Source organism: Mixophyes fleayi, chromosome 4, assembly GCF_038048845.1.
Source record: "Mixophyes fleayi isolate aMixFle1 chromosome 4, aMixFle1.hap1, whole genome shotgun sequence".
NCBI lineage: Eukaryota > Metazoa > Chordata > Amphibia > Anura > Limnodynastidae > Mixophyes > Mixophyes fleayi.
This window is the reverse complement of record NC_134405.1, coordinates 201,427,622-201,453,571: the sequence shown is the minus strand read 5'-3', so window position 1 is coordinate 201,453,571 and position 25,950 is coordinate 201,427,622. Positions and strand designations below refer to the sequence as shown.

Genomic DNA, 25,950 nt, shown 5'->3' with positions numbered 1-25,950 from the left:
AAAGTCCCCTCACTTCTTTTGTCCTTCAGTTTAGACAGGGCATTACTGGGGCATACCAGTCTCCCCCATAACTCTCGTCCCACTTTATAGAATGAACACAAAGTAAATAAGGTGTACGATGCCAAAAAAGCTCCAGGGATATTATTTTTAGGTTTAGGACCACTTTATTTTTACTGACTGTTTAGTCTTCAATAGTTACGTTTAGTAATTATTATAGATGTGAGCGAACTCTGTGTTTTGGTTTTATTTATGGTTTTTGTTCTAAAATGTCTTCGTCTTTTGGTTTTGTTTCTGGTTTTCCCCAAAAATTGTGAAAGGTTTTGGTTTGGATCTGTATTTAAATAAAAATTGTGAAAAATAAGTAAAATGATGTGATTTTTTTTAGCTGTTTTGGCTCCTATATTACCATTTATAGCATTAACAGTCATTTCCAGTCTATTTTCTAATGATCCCTTCACAACTGTCCAAATTTTCACCAATTTTGGCTAAAGTCTGCAGCAAGCTGGCTGGCTAAAATTAGTGAAAGTGTAGCAGCAAAAATACATGGCAGTATGATAAAAGATGCAAACCCTAGTGGCACAGCAGTGCACATAAAGTATCTACATGTGGTTTGATATTAAAATGTCAATCTCGATTTACCCTTTTGGCTAAGCTCAAGTGTAGTGTCTGACCTAGCGGGGTTGCTTCTGGACGCCCTGAAAGGTCTCCTTGTTCCTTGTTCTGATGGTGCAAGGCCGGTGGTGTTTGTGCCTCTGGGTAATAGGGCCCATAAGTGACATGAAAATGCAGTAGTGATGGGACTGGAACTCTCAACTTGCACAACCCCGTGGTGAAGGGGACTGCTCGAGACTTGCAACTGAGGCCACACCGAAAACCCATGTATATAAATATGGAATGTATATAACTACGGAATGTGTAAATTATACATATATATATATATATATATATATATATATATATATATATATATATATATATATACATATATATATATCTATACATACATACATATATATATCTATACATACATATATATATATATATTGTGGCAGGAGCCCGCTACTGGTGAAGCACACGCGTACAACTTCTTCCTTTTTATGGTTCTTTATTGTCAGGATGGTAATAAATGTTTTGACACCGTATATTTTCACAGCAATTATGGAGACCCTAAACGCTTGCTATACATAGACCAGCTCTCTCTCAAGACTAGCCAGCTACCCCAGCATTAGTCTCTCTGAACAATGAAACAAGCAAGGTTTTATTACCTGACACTCCTCCTACAGGCCTAGCTTGATGGACAGGTGACACACCCACCTTCTCTTTTAAAAGGAAACGCCCATCCCTGGTTCTGTTTAGACTATCAGACCCACCCTGTCTGTTTGCTGAGAGGAAGCAGCTTTTAAATCATGTAAGTAAATCAATTTTAAACTACACATATGTTTTTACCTGGTTTAATCTCCACCTAGGTACATAACTGTGCCAATCTTTTACTCTACTTCCCTGCTTTATCTGCATATTGCCAGCTAAATGCCTCCTTTTGTTACAATATATATATATATATATATATATATATATATATATATATGTATATACGCATAAATATATGCATATAGAGTTTCAAAATCCTTCAATAAGACAAGAGTGGACACAAGACCTTAACTACGGACATCCGGCATCTATAGACATTTAAAAGATGATGAAAGACCAAGGCACAATGTTAAATGATGCAAGATGACATTGTCCTTGGGACCAAATGTGTTGAAAGGACATGAACATACAAACCAAGCACTTCAGCGACAGGGACTGCCACTTTTTTGGTTGAAGTGCTTGATTTGTTTGGGCCGCAACAAAAGCCAACATTTTGGTTGTTGGATGTTGAACTGGAGAATAAACGGGGATGTTAACAAATGAATCATGGGCATTTAATTTGGAACATTAGATAGCATGCATCATGGAGAGTGAAGAAGCATAAAAGAGCAGAGTTCATTAGATAGACATCAGTAGATCTTTAGACAAGTAGATAGATACCCATCTTCCCAATGGTGACATTTGACAATGTTATCATCACCCTCATCATCATTCCAAAGTTGTTTACATCAATTACATATTCTTTTTAGAAAGGAAAATTCACCAAAAGTAGGTTGTAGCAGTCCGGAAATTGAACAGGAGGCCAGTGTTTGGAAGGAAAGTAAGCTGGAGGATAGTGTAATAAAGAGTGGTCAATGGCAGCTGGGTTCAGTACACAATGAAGCAAGTAGCAAGTTCAGACAGAGGCATAGTATAGGACAATCTGAGGTCAGTACACAAATAGTGGACAATAGAATGCAAGATGCAGCAGCAGGAACTAGGTTACTGTCAGGAGCACAATAATCTGGCAAGGCAGACAGGAATGGCCAATAATTTTTAGGAAATCAGGAGGTGGAGCTAGAAGTTGGTAGAACATAGAAGAAAAGTTAAACCGTGCTAGAACACAGAGAAAAGGCAGGGAGTTATCCAGCCGCCAGAATAGCTCAGTCAGCAGAGCAGCAGACTCCAAAAGCAGAAACTCTGGCTTGACAGATCCTTGATAGATGCTTACAGTACTCCCCTCCTTTCAGAACATCCTCTGGACATCTCAGGAGCTGATTTGTTTGGATGTCTTAGATGAAATTGTCTAGTTAACCTAGTGGCATGAACATTTTATGCTGGTTTGGCTTCCAAGTATTTTCTTCTGGACCATATCCCCTCCACTTCACCAAATATTGTAATCTGTTTCTGTGTATTCTACAGTCCAGGATTTTATGACTGGTGGCGGTACAGCAAAAATTCAACCAGGTAAGGGGTTATCATGAAAAGGTTTAAGCAAAGAAGCATGGAAAACCAGGAATAAATTGGTTAATTTGTGATAGAATTTTAAATGGTCCAATACATTTTTGACCCAATTTCAGAGAAGGTATCTCTCATTTGAGGTTTTTAGTGGAAAGCCAGACTTTGTCTCCAATCTGAAAAATGGTGTCTGTCAGCAGCTTATTTAAAATATTCTTGAGTTTCTCTCAATGGCTCAATAAGCTTCTCTTGATTTTCCTGTAAGATTGTGATTTGATTAGTCACAGTTGAAATTGTGGTGGGGAAACTGGGAGATTCAGAATAAATGTTGGGTGGAAACCACAGCTGGCATAGAAAGGGCTTTGGTAAATTGAACTGTGGTCAGAATTGTTATATGAAAATTAAGCAGTGGGTGGAAAATCCATCCAATCTGAATCCTTTTGAAGGTAACCAATAAAACATTGTAAGTATTGTACAAATGTCTGATTAGTCATTTTAGTTTGCCCATTAGACTGTGGATGGAAGGAAGAGGACGGGATAACCTTCACTTCCAGGGCAGTGCAGAACCTTGTCCAAAACTTAGAAGTGAATTAAACACCTCTATCAGAAACTATATCATCTGGGATGTTATGAAGCCTGAAAATTTCCCAAGTCATAAGTTCTTCAGTCTGTTCTGCAGTGGGTATCGCCTTGGCAGGGATAAAATGAGCCTTCTTAGTAAGATGATCCACTATAGCTAGGATTGTTGTTATTCCTTTTGAAGGAGGTAGGTCAACTATGAAATCCATAGAGATAGAGCTCCAGGAATGAGATGGAAGTGGAAGAGGTTGGAGTAAACCCAGTGGTGAGTTGTGTGGAGTCTTGTTTCGGGCGCACGTCAAGGATTATGAAACGTATCTTTTGACATCTCTTTTAAAATTTGGCCACCAGAAGTAATGTACTAAGATTTCTTAAGTCTTATATACTTCTAAATGTCCAGCAGGTTTGGAAACATGGACTAATTTTAATACTTAAACTCATACTGATTCAGGTACATAAAGACAATGAAGTTGAGTCCAGTTGCCATTATGGAATATTAAATTGACATCTATAGAAGGATTTCGAGGAAAGGATCAGCACCATAACGATTTTTCAGAGTTGAAACTAAATCCGTACAAACAGTGGCCCCTACGAAGTTGTGCACAGGTAGAATTGTTTTTCCAGAGTTTTCTTCTAGGTGGGGCTCAGAAAACATTCTGGAGAGTGCATCTGCTTTGTTATTTCTGGATCCAGGTCAGAAAGAAATTATGTAATTAAAACAAGAGAACAAGATGCTGGCAGAGTCTAACAAGTTCCCCAGTGTTCACCAAGAGGAAGGGTCACAAAGGTTCAGCGTAGAATCACAACAGCAAGGAAGTCTGACAGTTACAGGAACCTGTTGCTCTAACACTACTGCAGTGTCAGAGCAAATTTCTATATGCTGGGGAATTTGAATTGACTGTCTCTAGGTCTTCTGATCTCAGCTGACATCCGGAAGTGTCGTCCATCTGCACTGACATAGCTGGAGGAAGGATAAGGTAAGCAAACATGACATTACCCCTTCCCGTATGAGTGGATACCGAACACCCAATAAAGGTTCATCAGCAAACTTTCTGTGGAAATATTTAAGTAGACGAGGAGCATGAACATTAATGACTTTAATCCAGAAACATTCCTCAGGACCATATCCTTCCAATCTACCAAAAACTGCAAGGTACCTCTGGAAATATGTGAATCCAGAATTTGTCTGACTTTGCACTCCTGCTGGTTTTGAACCAATACAGGTGATGGTGGAGCACTGATTAGTAACAAACGGCTTCAAGAGGGAAACCATGGAATACATTTCAATAGATCGAGTGAGGACAGGTGCTCAAAGGTTAGAATACCTGAAATAAGCTGTTGCCTATACCCAGAATAATATAAATGGTTGCCCTCCCTTATGTTTAGAGATTAGTTATAATGAGGGTATGGATATTACACATGCTAATCAAAAAATGTACCCCTATTGGCTTCTGTAGCCCTCTGACTCAACCAGGAAGCCGAGTACACACTACTACCGGCACACTGTAAGGAATGCGGTGTGATGACTGGAAGACTGCACAGACTTAAGCCGTCCAGGGGAAGAATATTTGCTACAAACTTTGAAAAGAACAGGAATTTAAGATGTTTTGTAATTGCATCCTCTGTGAATTAGTAATAAAATGTTAATATGTACTTCACTATGGTTGCCATTTTTCTCTCTTTGCTAAATCACTCCTACCTCTGAATGTGGCAAGGGGAACAGAACTATACAATTATCAAAAGAAGAAAGCTTTAATCTTGGACTAAAGAATCTACATGCTTCTTAACTGCTTATTTACGTAAGTGCATTACTTATTGCGAGTAGAACTATAAACGACAGACTTCAACATGTACCTGTTTTTCTCTTTATAATTCATGTAATTTATTGTGAACATCTTGGGAACCAGACAAAGACAAGGCCTGTTTATGGATCAAAGGAGAAGTACTAAGGGACAAATTCCAATGACATTACATCTTCAGAACTGTAAGACACACGTTTTCAGCATTTGTGTCTTATTATACTATTGTGCTGTGTTCTTACATTATATTGTACCATATCCACTAGTTACACCAATACTGGCATACATTAAATCAAAAATATAGGTGTCAGCAAGCAGGGTCATCCTGTATTTAAGCAGCGCAATAACCCATACCCCCATTATAAGTAATAGAATACATTTGGCACTCGTAAAGAATAAATCAGGTCCAAACTAAAGGCTACTGGATTGATGATCTCTACAGTTTTCAAGGGACCAATAAATGTGGGTGCTAGTTTCAGACTGGGTACTCGTAGCTGAAGATTGGACAACCAGACTCTGTGTCTGGGGTTCAAATTAGGCACAGCACATCTCCTCCTATCAGTAACTTCCTTATGATGACCAAACATCGTGTTCAAGTTGTTATGTGCGTATTGTCGCTAACCAATAACGATTGTCGAACCTCGATTTGTGTTTCCAAAGCACAAAGATTTATTCGCAATAAGTAGAATAATATGCTCAAGCGAAGTAATAGTAAATACAGCCGTTACTTATCGCAGGCGCTCTGGATCCAGTGCAGTCATTCAATCCTGAAGTCTGGGGACAAGATGTCTGCACTCTGGATCACAAGCTGCTGCTTATATACACAATCAAATACAGTAATACAATGAAGATGGTATAGTTTGCATCTATTGGTCCAGGTCTCAGGAATGTCCAAGGGGTTGTCAATCATTGGCTGGTTCATCCTAAGGAATCCAAAGAAGGGGGTCATCTCTGCAGGGGGTATGCTCTGCTCTTCCCACCAAGATTGCTTAGTCTTAAGTAGTTCATAATTCCCTATCATTCATAACTTGTGTATGCACTCTGCGATTCCCTCGCAGAGTGAACCAAACAGTAGGATATGTAACAAGGTTCATTACGATACCACTCATGATGTTATTCCTTCAACCCGTTCCGTGTATTTCACTAATATGCATATAACTCTGATATAACATATAAATACTACTATATTTCGACATAACTGACTATGTGTTGCAACTACCATTAATGTGTACTATTTTATAAGTATGCGTGTTTGTGCGAATGTATGGTAAAAGACCAATTACTGTTGCTGCCACGTGTAGTGGATGCGTACGCCATTTCATGCCGTAGCGTGCCCTTGTACGTCATAGCGTACCGTGCGCATCTTTTCAGACAAAGACAACCAAGTTTGCTAGATTTTAATTGAAATGACTTTATCCAATTTGCTGACTTCGACAAAGTTTTCTTTTACTAGAGTCCAAATAAAGGGAAAATCTCGCAATACAGAATCCACTGTTGGTACTTCAGATGATGGAACATAGGGTAAGATAGGTAGTCTAGGATGGCAGCCATAGAGTACAAAGAAGGTAGAGTTGGAAATTGCTTCATGGAAGTGATTATTGTGAGTGAACTCTGCCCAAGGAGTAATTACTTTTATTGGCTGTCACATACATCCGTAAAAACTTTTCAAGTTCCTGGCTAGTTGTCTCAGTTACCCTGTTGGATTGGGGGGGATGCGCAGATGAAAAATAAGTTTCATACCAATATTCCAACAAAAGGCTCTCCAAAATTTAGACATGAACTGAGAACCCCAATCGGATACAATCTCCTTAGGACATCCATGTAAACAGAAGACTACCTTGATGAAGAGATTAACTAAAAATAAAGCAGAAGGAAGACCCTGGAGAGGCACGAAATGAGCTGCTCTGGAAAGTGATCAGTGATGACCCAGATGATTGTGCAACAGGGGCAGGCTGGGCTGGGGGGCGGGGGGCATCTGCCCCTGGGCCGGTCCCAAAGTGGGCTACTTGGGGCTTGATCACTGGGCCACCTGCATTTTTCTCCTTTAAAATAGGCTGCTGACTCAAAACTTGCCTCCCGGGCTAAAATTTGCCAACCCTCCCCTGCTGTGCAAGCATTGAAAGTGGGCAGCTCAGTGATGATATCCATCAAAATATGGGACCAAGGGCGATCAGGAACAGGTAACGGAATGAGTGGGCCAAAGGGTCTTTGCCGAGGCACCTTAAGCGGAGTACAGATTGAACATGCAGTGATGAAGTTCTTTGCAACGTGCCGAAGAGAGGGCCACCAATAACTCAGAGTGAGCAGTTCCCAGGTTTTCCTTATGTCAGCATGACTAGTGAAGCGAGAAGCGTGGGCCCAACTGAACGATTTGATACTTAACTTGGTAAGAATTGAGTGGGGGACAATTAGCGACCACAAAAGGAGTAGTATCCACAATATATTTGAGTTCCAAAATGAATTTGTTCTCCTCGAGAGGTTCCATGTCAGAAGGATCAAAGGATCGTAAGAGGGCATCTTCTTTCTTGTTCCTAGACCCAGACGGTAGGTAAGTATGAGATTAAAATAAGAGAAAAACAGTGACCATCTTGCCTGTCGAGGGTTTAAGCATTGTGCAGATTGTAAATACAACAGATTTTTGTGGTTGGTGTAAATAGTTACTGGAAACTAAGCTTCCTCTGGGAGATGTCTCTACTCTGCAAGGCCTAATTTAATGGCCAAGAGCTCCTTATCTCCAATCCCATAATTTATCTCTGCGGGCTGGAGTTTGTGAGAAGACGTCACAGGAAGGGAGCTTTCCAGGGGAGTCTCGGTGAGACAGGACGGCCCCAGTTCCATAAGATGATGCATCTACTTCTAGGAAGTAGGGACGCTGACAATTAGGTTGTTGCAGGATGGGTGTCAAAGAGAAGGCAATATTGAGTAGATTAACGGCTTGCACTGCCTCTGAGGGCCATTCCTTGGCATTGGCTTTCTTTCAGTTTAACATGATCCATTTGAACTCCAGTGCTGGAAATATGGTAACCCAGGAAAGGTAACTGGGTTTGCTTGAATACACATTTTAGGAGTTTACAGAACAGATTCTGAGGCAATTGAGAATCTCTGACACAAGTCTCCGATGGGACTGGAGGTCCTAGGAAAAGATGAGAATATAGTTCAGATACACTATATCACCACGACCACATAAAGGAGATCCCGGAAAATCTTGTTTAAAGTTTTGGAAAACGAAGGGAGCATTACATGGGCAGAAGAGCATGACCAAATTTTGAAAGTGGCAGTCATGGGTGTTAAAGTCCATTTTCCACTCAACCCCCTCCTTGATACAGATAAGATTGTGCACTCCCCAACGATCCAACTTGGAAAAGATGGTGGCCCCCTTGATACGGTCGACGAGCTCAGTAATTAAGGGTAACGGATCTCTTTTCTTTACAGTGATGGCATTTAAGCCCCGATAGTCAATGCAAGGACAAAGGCTTCCACTTCTTTTTAACGAAGAAGAAGCCTGTTCAGGCAGGTGATGATGATTTTTGGATGAAACCCCGCTTCAGATTTTCTTGGATGTATTCTGCATGGCGTTAGTATCTGGGATGGACAATGGATAGACATGACCCAGAGGAAGTGATTTACCAGGGAGTAGATCAATTCCACAATCCCAAATCTGATGATGAGGAAGCTTGGTGGCTCTTTGTTTGCTGAAAACATCAGAGAAGTCATGATAATGGAAAGAAAGGAGTTTGTCTGGTGCTAGGCCAGAGTTAAATATCTTAACCGGAGGAACCACTCTCTGAAGGCAATAAGAGTGACAATGTAATCCCCAGGAAAAAATCTGTGCAGTTCCCCCATTAAGGGTGGGGGAATGAAGGTGGAGCCATGGGTGCCCCAATAGCACAGAATTGATAGCCCTGGGAATGACAAGAAAGAAATGGTTTCTTTATTCAGGGTCCCAATCTGTACGGTGAAAGGAACTGTGCAAGCTTGGATGAGTCCACCGGCAATTTTGCTTCCATCAATGGCAGTCAGACAAATAGAACGTTCGAGAGGCAGAGTAGGAATGGCAAACTGAGTAACGGTGGAAGCTGACATGAAGTTACCCACAGCACCCGAATCCAGAAAGGCAGGAAGAGGAATGGCTGGAGGTATGATGCAGAAGAATGGGGATAACAAGTTATTGTCAGATGAGCATGGAGTAGAGTGACTGGATGAACCTAACGTGACCTCTCCAGAACCCATTTGGCATTGTCGTTTCCTGGACGTTCCAAGAAGATGACCAGCGTCACTGCAATATAGGCATAACTTATTTTTAAATTTACTCTCAAGTAAAGAGAGATGGGTTTGGCCCAATTGCATGGGTTCCTCTGGAGGGACAATAGGAGTTTGGAACTGGGGGGCTAGGTGAAATTTAGACCCACAAGACTGTTCCTTTTCGTGTTCACTCTTAAAAGCTGAGGTCTACCTTGTTACACAGAGAAATTAGTTCAAGAGAAGAGGGTAGTTCTTGTGAGACTAACTCATCTTTAATCTGATCAGATAACCCATGCTAGAAGGTTGCTATCAGTGCTTCATCATTCCAACAAAGCCCAGAAGCCATAGTCCTGAATTGAATTATATATTGGCCCATGGATTGAGTGCCCTAACGCAGGAGCAGAATTCCAGATGCAGTATTAGACACTCTACCTGGTTCATCGAGAGGCGCAGTAAGAGTTGGTTCAGATAGGAAGGAAATAATATAGGCGACTTTAGCTTTCTCAGAGAGGAAGTTCCCAGGAATAAGTTCAATTTGAATAGCGCATTCGTTCAAAAATCTCCTACATGATCCCCATAAAATTTAGGAGGATTAGGAATGTGCAATTGGAAGGTGACTACTGGAGGAAGTGCTGGCTCCGATGATGCGACAGGCTGACCAGACGTAGCCAGAGTATTCTGGAGGGTGTCTATGTGTGTGGATAGGACCTGACGATATGTTGTAGGAGGCCCCTAGGCGAGGGATTATCCACTGAATCCATCGTTGGTCAGACCAAACTGTAACAGACACTCAAAGGGAAGATGGATTCTAAGTGTTAACCTAGATTGACGCTGTCTGTCCAGGAGTGTGGAGTCTACAAGCTACCCGGTGTTTACTAAGAACCGCTGCAAGGCAGGATGGGCTTAACCACTGAAAACTCGCAGGTTGCGGTCATCTGGACTGCCAGTACATGTAGCACTGTGGTTGGGGAGGTTGCAGGAGATAGTGTAAATCCAAGACAGGTCAAACGAGCCAAAAACTGGCACACAGACGGTCAGCGAAGTACAGAATCAGGATCCAAGAGGGAAGGGTCACAAGAATAGCCAAAAGTCTAACACAGAATCACAGTATCATAGTAGAAGAAAAGAAAAAAAGAGGAAAAAATAATCCTATCGCACTAGTGGTGGAGAGTGAAAACCCACTATTGTATATACAAACAGGTAAAATCCTGTAATAATTTACCATAAGGGGTGCAACCTATCACTGAAAGAGCAAAGTATGAAAAACAAAAAGCAGGGAAAAGATAATAAGGTGCACTAAAGCTCACACTACGAACCTATAAAGAATGGTTTGGAACCTGATTAAAATATAACTTTTATTGGTGAATTTAAAACCAGCGAGATTTACTAAAATATCTTCTATAAAAACAAATGTGTGATTAAAAATAACTGGATGCACTAATAGCCACATATAGAGTATAGTATGGGGAATAATACGGTTATACTGAAGTGCTCAAATATAGATTAGGACCTCCTAAAATTCCTCCAAGGAGGATGATCTTTAATTCTCATCTAATATTACCAGAGGCTAATATGGAGCAGCAATTCAGAAATCCTTCATAATCTGCAAATGCGCAGAATAAACCGGCTATAAATATACTGGAGGTGTCTTGCTGACTACCTAACATATGCTCCACTAACTCTGGGTATAATAGAGCAAATCTACCCTATCAAAAAATAACCCCTTTCAAATTAATAAAATAGGCTAGAGCATCCAGCGAGACGGCGACGCCAGTTTCGCTGTATTTGCTTAATCGTGGCAAAAGGATTAAGCAAATACAGCGAAAAGCGCGTCGGTGTCTCCGTCGGTGTCTCGCTGGATGCTCTAGCCTATCTAGAGCATCCAGTGGGAGATATATAAAAGAAAATGTTTAAAACTCGCAAGATCCGTCATTTTCCCAGAAATTATGTTTTACATCGTTTTCATACCCGATTTTGGTGAGAAGAATTGAGTCGTGTTTTGATTCTACTCAGAAACCCAAATCTAGGATCTGTCTTATTTCTCTGAATCTGGTATGAGGAATAATAGGAACATTATAAGGAACTTCAGTATGTTCTTCTAAGAAACTCGAGTGCTAAGAATCAGCTTTTGTGTTTCTTGATCCAGGGGCATATTTTCACAAGTACTCAGTTTTCCCCAGGACTTAACACTTGGTAGTAGCAGCTTATACCCATCTCTGATGCTAGCACATGAAAGTATTGGAGACAGCATGTATACAGCAAGAGTCGCAGGTGAGTAAGAAGTCTCACATGATAGGCAAAAGTGAGCGTCACTCACTAAAATAAGTCCAGACAGGACTGCAATTTCAGATGACATTCAATACTACAAATAGGCAGGACTAACAGAAGTCCAGGAAAGGTCAGTATCCATTGCAAGGGTCAAGGCTTGTCAGCAATCAAGAAGTGTCCAGGATCCAACGCAATGCCCACTACCTATGTCAAAGACCCAAATGTATGTGTTTTTTTCACGTTTGAGCATTACATGTAGATCCTTACTTAATTTTGTTATAGTGTCCATAAATATCTAGCTGCACCTAGGCCTGTATTTATAATGAGATGCATTTGGTACATTCCAGTTGCACTTCAGCAGGGAAGAGCATTTCTACATGCACTTTGGCCAATGCAATCAAAACTTTTAGTTTGACCACATGTAATAAGACCACTCCAATGTCCCCTCTTTTTATGATAAAATTAAGATTAGTAAACCTAGCATTATTTTTGAGAAAAACTGAAAAGTCTAAGTGTATGAAGGGCTTAGTCCTAAAGTCTCGGTTTCTTGGTCTTTGATGCAACATTTTTGTTGTTTGCACAACACACAATTAGGTTTACCTGCAAAGCTACAAATAGATTACAATAGAAGGGTGACTGCAATGTTTCCGAATGATCCAAATCCCTTCCACCGCATCAATACACTAATTGCCGGCAGCGTGTCTCCCCACAGCATGTTTCTCCAAAGGATAAGAAACCTTCCACAGCTTCAACACCGTGATAGCCGTCAGCGTGTCTCCCCACAGCGTGCTGCCAGTGTCAAGGCATCTCCTGTAGGTGAGTCCCTAAGCTAGTGATACAAATTTATATTCAGGGTGTCCCATGTGGGGAGACACGCTGACGACAATTAGTTTATTGAAGTAGTGGAAGGTATTTGGATCATTCGGAAACAACCAGTGCACTTGGAGTTCATGTGGGAGATCATTTTCTACTCATATTGGTTTTGCTTCAGTGGTCTATGTTCTTGTAAGTATAACTACGTGTGGCCAGGATTGGAGGAATACCTTCATCTTAAGGGATTGTCCTATCGAGACTGACTTAAACTATTACATTTGCTGTTTGTTTATTAGTGGAACCAGAAGTGCTTGCAGTCACCTATCTTTTGTAATCTATTTGTGGTATATTGAGCAATTTAGGTGTATTGCCCTGAGGGTGAGGTCGAGCAGCATCTGTTTGAAGCGCCTGTTGAATCTGTTTATTTATCTTTTGCTGCTTTTATCTGCAATGCAAGTTGCAGATTAATTGTAATGTTTTCCAAAGACCGCAAGGCACGTGTGTACTGTGAAATGTGCTAGGCGGACAGGTAGACCCATTTGCACACTTAAAGAAGTATTGCAGGTCAGCACTTTTGCAACTCCTGAATGGCCCTCTGGGCACATTTGTGTCAGAGCCTGCTGTATAGTTTCCAATATATTGTGCATACAAAGCAGCAATTTAGGACAAAAAAGCTTTCTTTGATCTAGTACAAAAGATTACATTGGTGCCTCCCTCAACTCCTGTATGATTGCATAGATTTACAGAGACACTTAATATCTGATATTATAACAGTCTACACTTTTAAATCTTGAACCACATAACAGTCACATACACTACACTATGATAGATATAAATTTGTGATCTGAAAAGTGATACAAAAAATTAAATTTGAAAAAAAAAATCAGCATTGTGGACAGTAGTATTTATACCACTTAATCATCATCATCATTTATTTATATAGCGCCATTAATTCCGCAGCGCTGTACAGAGAACTCACTCACATCAGTCCCTTCCCCATTGGAGCTTACAGTCTAAATTCCCTAACACACACACACACACACACACACACACAGACACACAAACTAGGGTCAATTTTGATAGCAAGCAATTAACCTATTAGTATGTTTTTGGAGTGTTAATCCACAAAGATTTGTAGAAGTATTTCTGCATTCACACAATTTTGCAAACTGCTCAAGGCAAACGACATGTATCCAATTTTTAATTGTAATCACTTAGAACCTTAATTACACATAATTGTGTTTATTCGGTAAAGGACTACATGTCTTTTTGGTATCAAATTCCTTGACTAAGTGCTCTACACAACAGGTTAGCAATTTGTAATACATAATTTGGGATTTCTGAGTGACAGGTTACAACTGTTAATTTCCTTTTGCTTTGGTGTTATTTTGGTTAATTAGGCTTGGGATGTATAATGTGGCATTTCACGGGAACTGTAGTGCTCACAATTATTACTGAATATGTTTTTTTAGTACATGGTAGGAAAATATTTGGGAAAATAATGCAAATTTTCCATAAAGGGAACCTGGTGTCCACGCACCAAAACCATAATTTTGTGGACTGAGCCAATATTCATGAATAAGTAACCTAGCAGTTTACTAAGAACAAGAGACAACCCTTTGGCTTGAGGATCAAACTGAAATTGATACGGTGCTTTCTGATGAATATTGGTTCGGTCAACAAAATGTTCACTCTGTGTGCACGGCAGACATACTTTAATACTTTAATATTAAATAGTAGATTAACTTCAGAAATACACTTTCCGTTTATATTGTAAACTAAAGCTTAGATAATATGTTGATGATAATTACAGGGACCTCAATAAGTTGGTGGTATGCTGACAACCGATACAGTTCTATAGGAGGTGGCATAGGGAAGCAGGGCCAGGAGCAGCACCAGTGGTAGATGCATGGAGCCCAGTAGCTGACAGACCATGGTGGGCTTACTCAGCTGCCTGGCCACATAGCCCCTGTTACTCCTGTTCCTCTTATAGGTACGACAGTAGGGGGGTGTCTATGATTGGTAGCGTCACCATGCTTATTAAAACAAAGTTGTTGCCTCTACATCGAAGATGGTGGGCAGTATATTAAGAGTAACCCAAAAAATTCTGTCCCCTCTCCCCTGGCACCCTCCCTTTTCCTCTAGAATACTGTCCACTGACACCCTCCCATCTCCCCTTGCACCTGTACATGTTATATGGAGATTTTCATTTTTTAAGGTATTTGTTCCTTAACACATAAAAATACAGACTTTTTTGCATGTGAAAAGAAAAACCCAACAGGAATAAAAAACACTGAACTCCCAAAAATATAAATGTTGCAAACCTGAAACAGTAATAATAATAATACACATTACGAGCTGTGATTATAATTTAAAGGCTTTTATCTTACCTCCGCTAGTAACTTTATTTGGTAAAAGGAGCTCTTGCTGTTGTAGTTCAACGCACCATTAAGTGTGATGTTACCAATTGCAGGAACTCCGGAACTGTTGATGCTGAACAGGTCTGAAGAACTTGGTATCACCTAGAAAATTAGTATCATAGAGTAATAATGTGTCTACAGCAGAAGGGAACTAGAATCATATCAGCATAAATAACTGTATATTTTATGATCATAGTCTATGCCATATTATAAGGTTCTTCTATTACTCCTAACAAAGGGAAAATAAACTGTATTTACAGTACTATCAACTCTCTTATGTTCACTTTATTTTTCAATACATTTTCTAATATGACTGAAAACAGATATACTGTATTGTCATTGCTCATCGAATTTTAAATAAAATTTCAGATAGAGGACACAGGAAAGTTCATCGATGTTCAGTATTGCAGGAATAGTCATACAGTAATATATACAGGTAAATTATAAAGTGATAATACAAATAGCATTTGACTAACCCTGGAAAGGAACCCTTGTTTTAATTTATTCTATGTCCTTTATATATTAGATATTTAATATGTAAAAAAGTAAAAGTATACTAGGACCTATTTTCTTCTACTTTCTTTGTATGATAAATTGTTTCACCTCCTTTGGTACATACCCATACGAGCGTATTGGAGGAAAACAAATGGGACCCACTTCAAAACATCTTACATGACCAACTAAAGACAAAAGTCTAGTAAATACAGGCACAAGAGGGGACCAAACAGAAACAAAATCTGAAATGTGACGGATTACTTCTTTTAAACTGGAATCTTCACTTTTAATAGTAACTGCACGTGTATTGATGGTCAGCCTTTATGATTTCAATTTACTACACTGTATTTTGTATTCTGTGTTTGTTAATTTCACATATCCGTTGGAAGAAGCATTCAGGAACACCGCGTAGGAACTCATGAGAAAAAAACATTGTTCATTCACAAATTGAATGGTGACTCTTTTTAGTTATACATTTATATATTTGTTCTTGTAAATGATAAAGTGCTGCACACACTTGTGTTTGTTGCAGCATCGATTTATAAGGTGTATAATCTTTGCCAATGAAGATGGTGACAAATTGTACTTTGCTCAGTGACAGGTCTTCACCCTATGAACACAGTAATATAAACAGCCACTTATAGCAAAAATAGTTGAAACAAAAAGAATGAGAAAGAAAGAATTAAAATAAGAAACCCGAGTATGGAATAGGACTCAACCAAAACCAAATAAATGTGGTCCTTGTCTGTCTGTCTGAACTTTCTGGGTCTACAATGTGTATATAATAAAAGGTACACTCCCTGCATTGTAAACACATAAACAGTAATGTATATGTGGCCCACAAATTTGAAAAGTCAGGAGTACCTGCAGCAGCATAATCACAGTAACATACATAGACAGTATTGCAATCCAATGGGGGCAGTTTATTGTGCTGCCACTATTAGAATTAGGGTCCCTAAATGGAATTTACTGGTGTAACACCCCCTTGTGTATTAAGCGTTGTGAGGGTATATATATATATTGAACCACGCAGATGCTTCATCATCTGTCCTCATCTGTCACTCCCTGAGAGTCACCATAGATCCCTAAACATCGAGTTGGGGCCACAGTCTGTTGTTCACACCACAGAAACACTTCTTCTCTTATACTATCCATGACGTCTGTGCTGATGGGTTTCACTGAGTGTGTCTTCAGTATCTCAGCAGTGCCTCCACTGTAACACCCCCTTGTGTATTAAGCGTTGTGAGGGTATATATATATATTGAACCACGCAGATGCTTCTCACCTTGGTACTTGGTTTTCAGTGCCTCCATCCTAATCTCTGCTTTCTCTTCTTGGGGGTGTTCAAAAGATACACCAGGGGGAGATTCGGGAAACCCCCTGCCCAGTATTAACACTCTGTGACAAAATGTGTGCTGCAAAAGCCAGCCAGGCACATTTATTTAAATGGAAATCCTAAATGCAGCTTTGTAATTTTATAGAAAAATATACTTTGGTATAATTTGAAATAATAGTGCAAACAATACAATACAGTAATAAACAAGTGTGGATGAAAGTGGCGCACCACTTCTTACTATGCACACCAAGTTAACACAAAAACTCGCAATAAATCAATAACAGCATACAATATAATATAATATATAACAATATAACCATTAACTGTCACAGCTTTATACACATGAAAAAATATATCAGATATCTTACTTGCTCCTGATACTGTGAATATCTTGCAGGGTGAATTTATATATTTTCCCTTATAGCCCTACAATGTACTGCCAAACACACACAGCAGTATTCAAACACACCACACAAATAGAGCAGTGCACTGCAAGTTGGGGCCCTTCTGTATGTATGCAGCATGGCATGGAAACATCATGCGTCCAGTTTGCAGATTTTGGAGATCTTTAAATCACTTGCAGTGAGGTACAGCAGTCACAGTATGCAGACCCTCCTCTAGCAACAACTGTAAAATCCTTTCTAATTTGTATCCTGGGACTTGTAGTTCCACAAGTGCTGATTAGACACACACTTGGTGCATATTTACCTGCCCACCCATCTATCCCTAACTCTTCAGCCCTTGTGGCCAGATATAGTCCAAACCCCACTTGAACAACAACAGATAGATAAAAATAACCAGTAACTTATCTGCACCAGTGTGTCACAGGTCTGAACTTGATTATCTCCAAAATGGCTGACTTGTAAAATGTCCTTCTTCAGAGATGCATGCAAACCTCCTCCTACAGCTTCAAACTGTGGCTTCCAGCAGGTTCTGTTCAGAACTGCACCGAGCTTTGATATCTCTGCAGACTGCTCTCTCTGCTCAGATCACTCATCCAGTGCCCTTCTGCCTAGGGTCACCTATCTGAACTGGTCACACAGCTCAGTCCCTCCCAGGATGCTCCTCTCTCCCTCTCTCTCTCCGCCCTCTGGTTTCTCAGTCTTCTTAGGCTCCGCCCCCTCTTCATAACAGCTTTCTGGGAGATGTAGTTCCTTCTCCTTGACTGGTAAATAGCTATATGCATCTCTTTTCTTACTGATGCAATTGTGATTATTAGCCCCTGGGTGCTCAAGTCCAACTGCAGCATCCCCAGGGGTTACACACTCCCCCTGTGGGGCAAGTCCACAATGAACAAATGACGAGGCTTGTCCCACATCCTGCAAATTTAAAGGGGTTAAGACATCCTGTCTAAATACACTTTCACATCCATACACAACAGGCCCTGGCATAACAGATATGGGAGTCAGATATGGCCACTGATAGACCCAGCTAGGATGAATCACCTTAGGAATCTCAGTCATATGACCTAGACTATCATAAGTCAACATCATTGGGGCTCTAGGGGTCCTTTTAGGCCGACCCTGGACTGGTGGGTTCCCTTCCTCTCCCCCCAACACCCTGTTGGGGCGTTCAGTGCATCCTCCATCTGGATCAACGACGTCCCCATCCATGTCAACTTCCTGGTTAGAGCCTTCCTCTACTGAACACTGAGAATCCAACCGTCCAGCTACTCTTGGGTTGACACTTTCATCTGAAATGGCAGGCATAGTTCTCCTTTCTTCTACTTGTGGAGGTCTTACAGCGGCCCCCTCGGTAGACCTAGTGAGCCTTCTGATATCTTGTCTCCAATCTATTTCTCCCAATTTACCTGGAGCATCATACCCCCAATCATCTCCATCATCTTCTTCTGTGGTCGGTTCTCTGATTCGCCGTGATCTTCTGGGTGTGGACACTTTTGGCTCATCTGTTTCAGGCTCCTCCCAAAACCGGACACCATCTCTGATGGGAAGCAAATGTTGTCGATGGTATGTCTTTATAGGGCCTGAAAGCCCCTCGGGCCTAATTGGATAGGCTGGGATGTCTGGCAATTTTGCAACCACAACATGAGGATCCTTTCGCCAACGATTGGCTAACTTGTGTTTCCCCGGGAGGCCCAAGTGTCTAAGTAAAACCCTGTCACCTGGCTCCAGAATATGCTCCTTGACCTGTAGATCATAATGACCCTTGTTTCGTTGTCCAGCTTTTGATGCAGCTGCTTCCGCTAGTCTGTAGGCCTCCTTTAGTTCTTGTTTCAGCTGCTCCACATATTTCAAATGGGGCTTTTCTTGGGGATCAGCAGTGTCCATTCCAAAACAGATATCGATTGGTAATCTAGCCTCCCTTCCAAACATTAAGAGATATGGGGAGTACCCCGTGGACTCGTTTTTCGTGCAATTGTAGGCGTGGACCAAATGGCTGATGTGCCTACTCCAATGTGCCTTTTTTTTAGTGTCCAAAGTGCCCATCATGCTGAGAAGGGTCCGATTAAATCTCTCCGGCTGCGGATCTCCTTGGGGATGGAAAGGAGTAGTCCTGGACTTCTTTATCCCGCAGACCTCGCACAGTTCTTTTATTAGCTTGCTCTCAAAATCCCGACCCTGATCTGAATGAATGCGGGCAGGCAGTCCATAGTGGACAAAGAACTTTTCCCATAGGATTTTTGCCACGGTCACAGCTCTCTGGTCTTTTGTCTGGTAGGCTTGAGCATAACGGGTGTAATGATCTGTCACCACTAGAATGTTACACTTGTTGCTTTCATCCGGTTCCACTGATAGAAAGTCAATACAGACTAACTCTAAAGGCCCATTGCTGGATATATTCTTTAAGGGGGCAGCCTTTTCTGGGAGGGATTTTCGAAGTATGCATGTCCCACAAGATTTACAATAACTCTCAATGTCTATCTCCATTTTCGGCCAGTAGAATCTATCTGAAATTAAACTCATGGTCTTCTCTATTCCCAGGTGGCCGTGTTTATCATGCAACGCACGGAGAACCATGGGACGGTGCTTCTTTGGCAATACTAGCTGTTTCCTCTCTCTGCCATCTTTGCGGCTGGTTTCTCTATACAGTAGCCCCTGCTTCACCACCAATGACTCTCTCTGTCTGCTTAGCAAAATAGCTTCCTCCGTTTTCAAACTACTCGGGTGGATTCTTTGTCTGTGTTTAACAGACCACCTAACTGCTGCTATAGAGGAGTCATTCTGCTGATCTTCTTTGACTTGGCTTGAACTCAACTTCTGAAGATCACTGAGCTCCATTTGACTCAGCCAGCAATATTGTCTTGGTAGTGCATCTGTCGTTGCCCCTAGAGCTGTTAAGCATTCTTTGACTGGAGGCACGACCACACGTCCCTCGTGACACATCCCCTTCACCTCTGGAGCTGGCAACTCTATCCATTCTTCTTCCTGAGATTCCACAAACCTTCCCGGTAATCTTGACAAAGCATCGGCATCTACATTTCTTCTCCCAGGCCTGTACTTTATTGTGAAATTGTAAATGGCCAGCGCCGCCAACCATCTGTGCCCAGTTGCATCTAGCTTTGCTGTGGTCTGCACATATGTGAGGGGATTGTTGTCTGTATGCACTTCGAAGGGTACTCCATACAAGTAGTCGTGAAGTTTGTCAACAACTGCCCACTTAAGGGCCAGGAACTCCAACTTATGCACCGGGTAGTTCCGTTCACTGGGTGAGAGACCTCGACTGATGTAATAGACTGGTCTTAACCTTCCTTCTTGCACTTGGTATAGCACTCCCCCAAGTCCCTCAAAGGAGGCATCTCTATGCAGAATGTATGGTAACTCTGGATCGGCATATGCCAGAACAGGCGCTTGAATCAGGCAGGTTTTCAATCCTTCAAAAGCTTGTTCGCAAGCCTCACTCCACCTTTCCCCGAACGCATCATTTACCCGGAACAATGGTTTCTCTTTCCGATGGGAACCTCTTGGAGCAGGATAACCTCGAGTTAGATCTGTAAGAGGCTTGACAAGTTTACTGTAGTTTGGGACAAACCTTCTGTAATAGCCACAGAACCCCAAAAAAGACCTTAATTCCTTCAGTATTGTTGGTCGAGGCCATTCTTTCACCGCTTCTATCTTCGCTGAATCTGTAGAAATTCCTTCCCGATCCACAACATATCCCACATACTTGACCTGGGTTTTACAGAAGCTACACTTGTCAAGGGACAACTTCAACCCTTTCTTTATTAAGCGATCCAATACCTTGAGGAGTCTTTCGTTGTGCTCATTCAATGTTTGGCCAAATACTATCAAATCATCCAAGTATACCAGCACTTCCCTGAAATTCATGTCACCCACAACATCATCCATGCATCGTTGGAAAGTGGCTGGAGCCCCTGATAATCCTTGTGGCAATCTTTTGAACTGAAAGAATCCAACCGGGCAGATGAAGGCGGTTTTCTCAGCATCCTTCTGACTCATCAATATCTGATAGTACCCGCTGCGTAGATCTAGCACAGAAAACCACTTGCTTCCCTGAAGACAATCAAGGGCTTCGTCTATCCTAGGGACAGTGTACTGATCAGGAATCGTGCGCTTGTTTAATGTCCGGTAGTCCACGCACATCCGTATTTTTCCCGTCTCCTTTCTAGCCACCACAATAGGAGAAGCATAGGGACTCTCAGATCTCTCAATCACATCATTCTCTAGCATCTCCCTTAAATGTTCCCGAATATCATCCAAATCAGCAGGGGCTAGGCGTCTTGACCGTTCTCGGAAAGGTCTGTCGTCCGTTAGCCTTATGTGGTGCTCCACTCCTGTCGCTAGACCTAAATCCCAGTCCCCCGAAGAGAAGGCAGCCTCTCTTTGTAGCATTTGCATAACTAGCCAGTGTCGGTCTTCTTGACTAGCATCACTACCATTAAAGCATTGATCAAAACTTCCTATTTGTAATGTGGTTTCTTTCTGAGATTTTTTTTCCTCTTTCTTCTTATAAGCAGCAAGGCACATAGGATGAATCTTAAGTGTTTTACTATAACTTGCTCCTCCCACCTCTTGGCACCAGTTGGCCAGTATCTCGAACAAATGGGAGTTAGTTCCAATAATCACTGAGACATCTCGAGGTTCTCCTTCGGCCTCAGGACAGACAAGTGCAAGCACGTTCACCTCTTCTTCTATTCCAGCTACTTCCCGTGGGAACTTCAAAGGTACAGTGATGTACCCAAGGTAGGGATAATTCTTGTCACTCAGACCCCAGATGGTCAGTCCACACAATGGCTTTATGGGCAAGTCAGATAGATTATCTCGGTACCACTTCTCGAACACAATGGACACCTGTGAACCACTATCTAGCAAGGCCATACAAGGTCTCCCATTTAGACATGCCGGCACGTGAGGAGAGGGTCCCAGCAATCCTTTGGGCAAAAGACCCCATTCCAGGTGAGAGTTCCCCACAGTGTTAATGTCAGCTTTCTTTAGAGGGCCAGTGTGGGGGTTCCTGGTCCTCCCTTTCAGTTTTCCGAAAGCTTCCTATCTCGGTGGGATGGTGAGGGTGACCACCTTCCTCCCTTCCTCTGAGGACATTGTCTAGCGAGATGCCCAACTTCTCCACAAGTGAAACAATTGTTCTGTTTCCGAGTAGTGTTAGCTTTGAGAACTTGCCGGGGGTGGATGTTCGGGTGCAGTTGCTCGGTAGTGTGGTATTTCAGCATCTGTGCTTGAATCTGCTTCTGCATCTCCAACAACTGAGCAATCTGCTCACCTTGTTTCTCCACAATCTTCATTAACTCAGTGCTGGGAAGGTCAGCCTCGGGCTTTGACTGTACGACCTTGACTTTCTTGGTCACCCTCTCTCGGGATTTAACTATAGCTTCCTCTTGTTTAACATCTTGTATCAACTGAAGAAAAGTAGGTGATGGTTGTCCCAGTTGAGCATTTCTTATCTTCATCGCTACTGGGTCATGGGACAGAGCACCCCGTAACAACTGTTGCATACGCCTGTCGTCTACTTCTGCTAGGGGTATTCCTTTCTTTGACACAATAAGGTGGATCAGCTTGTCCAGCCGATAGATATAATTGGACAATGTCTCCCCTGACTCCTGATAGGTGTGGCGTAGCTGATAGAGCAGATCTGTTGCATCCTCTGCCATTCCATATTCCTGATCTAGAGTCGCTAAGTAGTGTCGTGCAGTGGCTTGGGGGTCACTTCTCCGTACAGCTTGGATTAGTTCTCCAGCGGGACCTCGCAGACTTTCAACGATCCGCTGTCTCTTATAGGGTTCGGAGCAATGCCATTCCTCCAGGTATTGGGAAGCCATCTCTTTCCATGCCTCGTAAGTTTCTTCCCCAGTAGGGACTGGTTTTATTCCTGAGAAGAGCCGGAGCCTTCTGTAGCCCCCTTCATGCTGTGACTTTCCTAACTGGTCTACCAGTTTCTGTACAGCAGTGAGGAACAGTTCGCTTTGATCCTCATCAGTTTTCCTAGTACTGGAGGGTGACTGAGAATTCTCTTCCCTGGCCTGAGGGAATACTTGTCGGTTAATATCTCCATCTGGAAGTTCAGCATTAAGAGGTGCTGCGACTAGCTGTTTTGGCTTTAACGGTATCACAATATGCCATTGTTGTTTTTGTGGCCCAGAAACGAGGGAGGGAAGAAAATCTTTATCCAATTTTGCTTGCGTCTCACAGAGGATCAGACTGGTCTTATGCTGTTCTCTACCTTTCCATCCAAGGATTTTAGGATGTTCTACCCCATAAATCCTGTGGAGCACATGCAGGACTTCCTCATCTGTCACTCCCTGAGAGTCACCATAGATCCCTAAACATCGAGTTGGGGCCACAGTCTGTTGTTCACACCACAGAAACACTTCTTCTCTTATACTATCCATGACGTCTGTGCTGATGGGTTTCACTGAGTGTGTCTTCAGTATCTCAGCAGTGCCTCCACTGTAACACCCCCTTGTGTATTAAGCGTTGTGAGGGTATATATATATATTGAACCACGCAGATGCTTCTCACCTTGGTACTTGGTTTTCAGTGCCTCCACCCTAATCTCTGCTTTCTCTTCTTGGGGGTGTTCAAAAGATACACCAGGGGGAGATTCGGGAAACCCCCTGCCCAGTATTAACACTCTGTGACAAAATGTGTGCTGCAAAAGCCAGCCAGGCACATTTATTTAAATGGAAATCCTAAATGCAGCTTTGTAATTTTATAGAAAAATATACTTTGGTATAATTTGAAATAATAGTGCAAACAATACAATACAGTAATAAACAAGTGTGGATGAAAGTGGCGCACCACTTCTTACTATGCACACCAAGTTAACACAAAAACTCGCAATAAATCAATAACAGCATACAATATAATATAATATATAACAATATAACCATTAACTGTCACAGCTTTATACACATGAAAAAATATATCAGATATCTTACTTGCTCCTGATACTGTGAATATCTTGCAGGGTGAATTTATATATTTTCCCTTATAGCCCTACAATGTACTGCCAAACACACACAGCAGTATTCAAACACACCACACAAATAGAGCAGTGCACTGCAAGTTGGGGCCCTTCTGTATGTATGCAGCATGGCATGGAAACATCATGCGTCCAGTTTGCAGATTTTGGAGATCTTTAAATCACTTGCAGTGAGGTACAGCAGTCACAGTATGCAGACCCTCCTCTAGCAACAACTGTAAAATCCTTTCTAATTTGTATCCTGGGACTTGTAGTTCCACAAGTGCTGATTAGACACACACTTGGTGCATATTTACCTGCCCACCCATCTATCCCTAACTCTTCAGCCCTTGTGGCCAGATATAGTCCAAACCCCACTTGAACAACAACAGATAGATAAAAATAACCAGTAACTTATCTGCACCAGTGTGTCACAGGTCTGAACTTGATTATCTCCAAAATGGCTGACTTGTAAAATGTCCTTCTTCAGAGATGCATGCAAACCTCCTCCTACAGCTTCAAACTGTGGCTTCCAGCAGGTTCTGTTCAGAACTGCACCGAGCTTTGATATCTCTGCAGACTGCTCTCTCTGCTCAGATCACTCATCCAGTGCCCTTCTGCCTAGGGTCACCTATCTGAACTGGTCACACAGCTCAGTCCCTCCCAGGATGCTCCTCTCTCCCTCTCTCTCTCCGCCCTCTGGTTTCTCAGTCTTCTTAGGCTCCGCCCCCTCTTCATAACAGCTTTCTGGGAGATGTAGTTCCTTCTCCTTGACTGGTAAATAGCTATATGCATCTCTTTTCTTACTGATGCAATTGTGATTATTAGCCCCTGGGTGCTCAAGTCCAACTGCAGCATCCCCAGGGGTTACACTGGAAATCCTAAAGAACTTTAGTGACTTTGCAGAAACAATACCACATTTGCCTATTGTGCCTAATATCCAGGAATAGTCTTAGGATTTAAAGATTGGTGCTTGGAAATGTTTGTCCCTGGAAATGTGCCTATTTTACAGCATTGAACAAATGCACAATAAGAGAGGTGGTGATGCCATACTTGCCAACTCTCCCGGAAAGTCCGGGAGACTCCCGGGGGAGCTGGCATTTCTCCCGGATCCAAGATTTCACAGAGAATCACGCCATTTTGGAGGGCGGGAGGGGGCGGGGTGAGGCCAATCGCGTCATTTTGGCCCCACCCCCTGTGACGTACAGTACGTTTTCGCGCCCTCCAGCAAGTTTCCGGGAGTTGGCAAGTATGGGTGATGCTACTATATAGGTCAGTGGTAAGACCACATCTAGAATACGCCAGAAGGAAATAGATCATTTAGAGATTGCACAAAGAATGACTGCAAAAATGATGCATGGTCTGATGTAAAATTAAATTCCATTTTGTTTTTGAATACTCCACTTTAGTCAACATTTGATTAAGTCAGCAAAGTCTCTTTAGAAGAAGGGGATCATTTAGCTTAACTAATCCTATCATGTCACAATGATTTGTAGATTGCATAATGACACATTTATTTCAGAAGGTATAAAAGGTTAGAAATTTGCTGTTAGTTCAGTTCCCTTCATCAACCAACTTGTATGATGACTTTAAGTTGATTTACTTGCATGTTATACTCTGCTGTTGTTGTGCTTTGAGGATAGTAAATAAAGCTTAATAGAAGATTTAGGGCTAGATTTACTAAACGGCGGTTTGAAAAAGTGGAGATGTTGCCTATAGCAACCAATCAGATTCTAGCTGTCATTTTGTAGAATGTACTAAATAAATGACAGCTTGAATCTGATTGGTTGCTATAGGC

General features: G+C 41.8%; 1 protein-coding gene across 1 annotated transcript in view; it reads right to left on the bottom strand.

The window, feature by feature from the left end:
• Window positions 1-25,950, bottom strand: part of CDHR2 (cadherin related family member 2) — a 185,834-nt gene that overhangs the window by 115,698 nt on the left and 44,186 nt on the right. Inside the window, exon 8 of the mRNA XM_075209134.1 lies at window positions 14,897-15,028. Coding sequence (XP_075065235.1) covers window positions 14,897-15,028 — 132 coding nt within the window. The remainder of the gene's footprint in view (window positions 1-14,896; window positions 15,029-25,950) is intronic.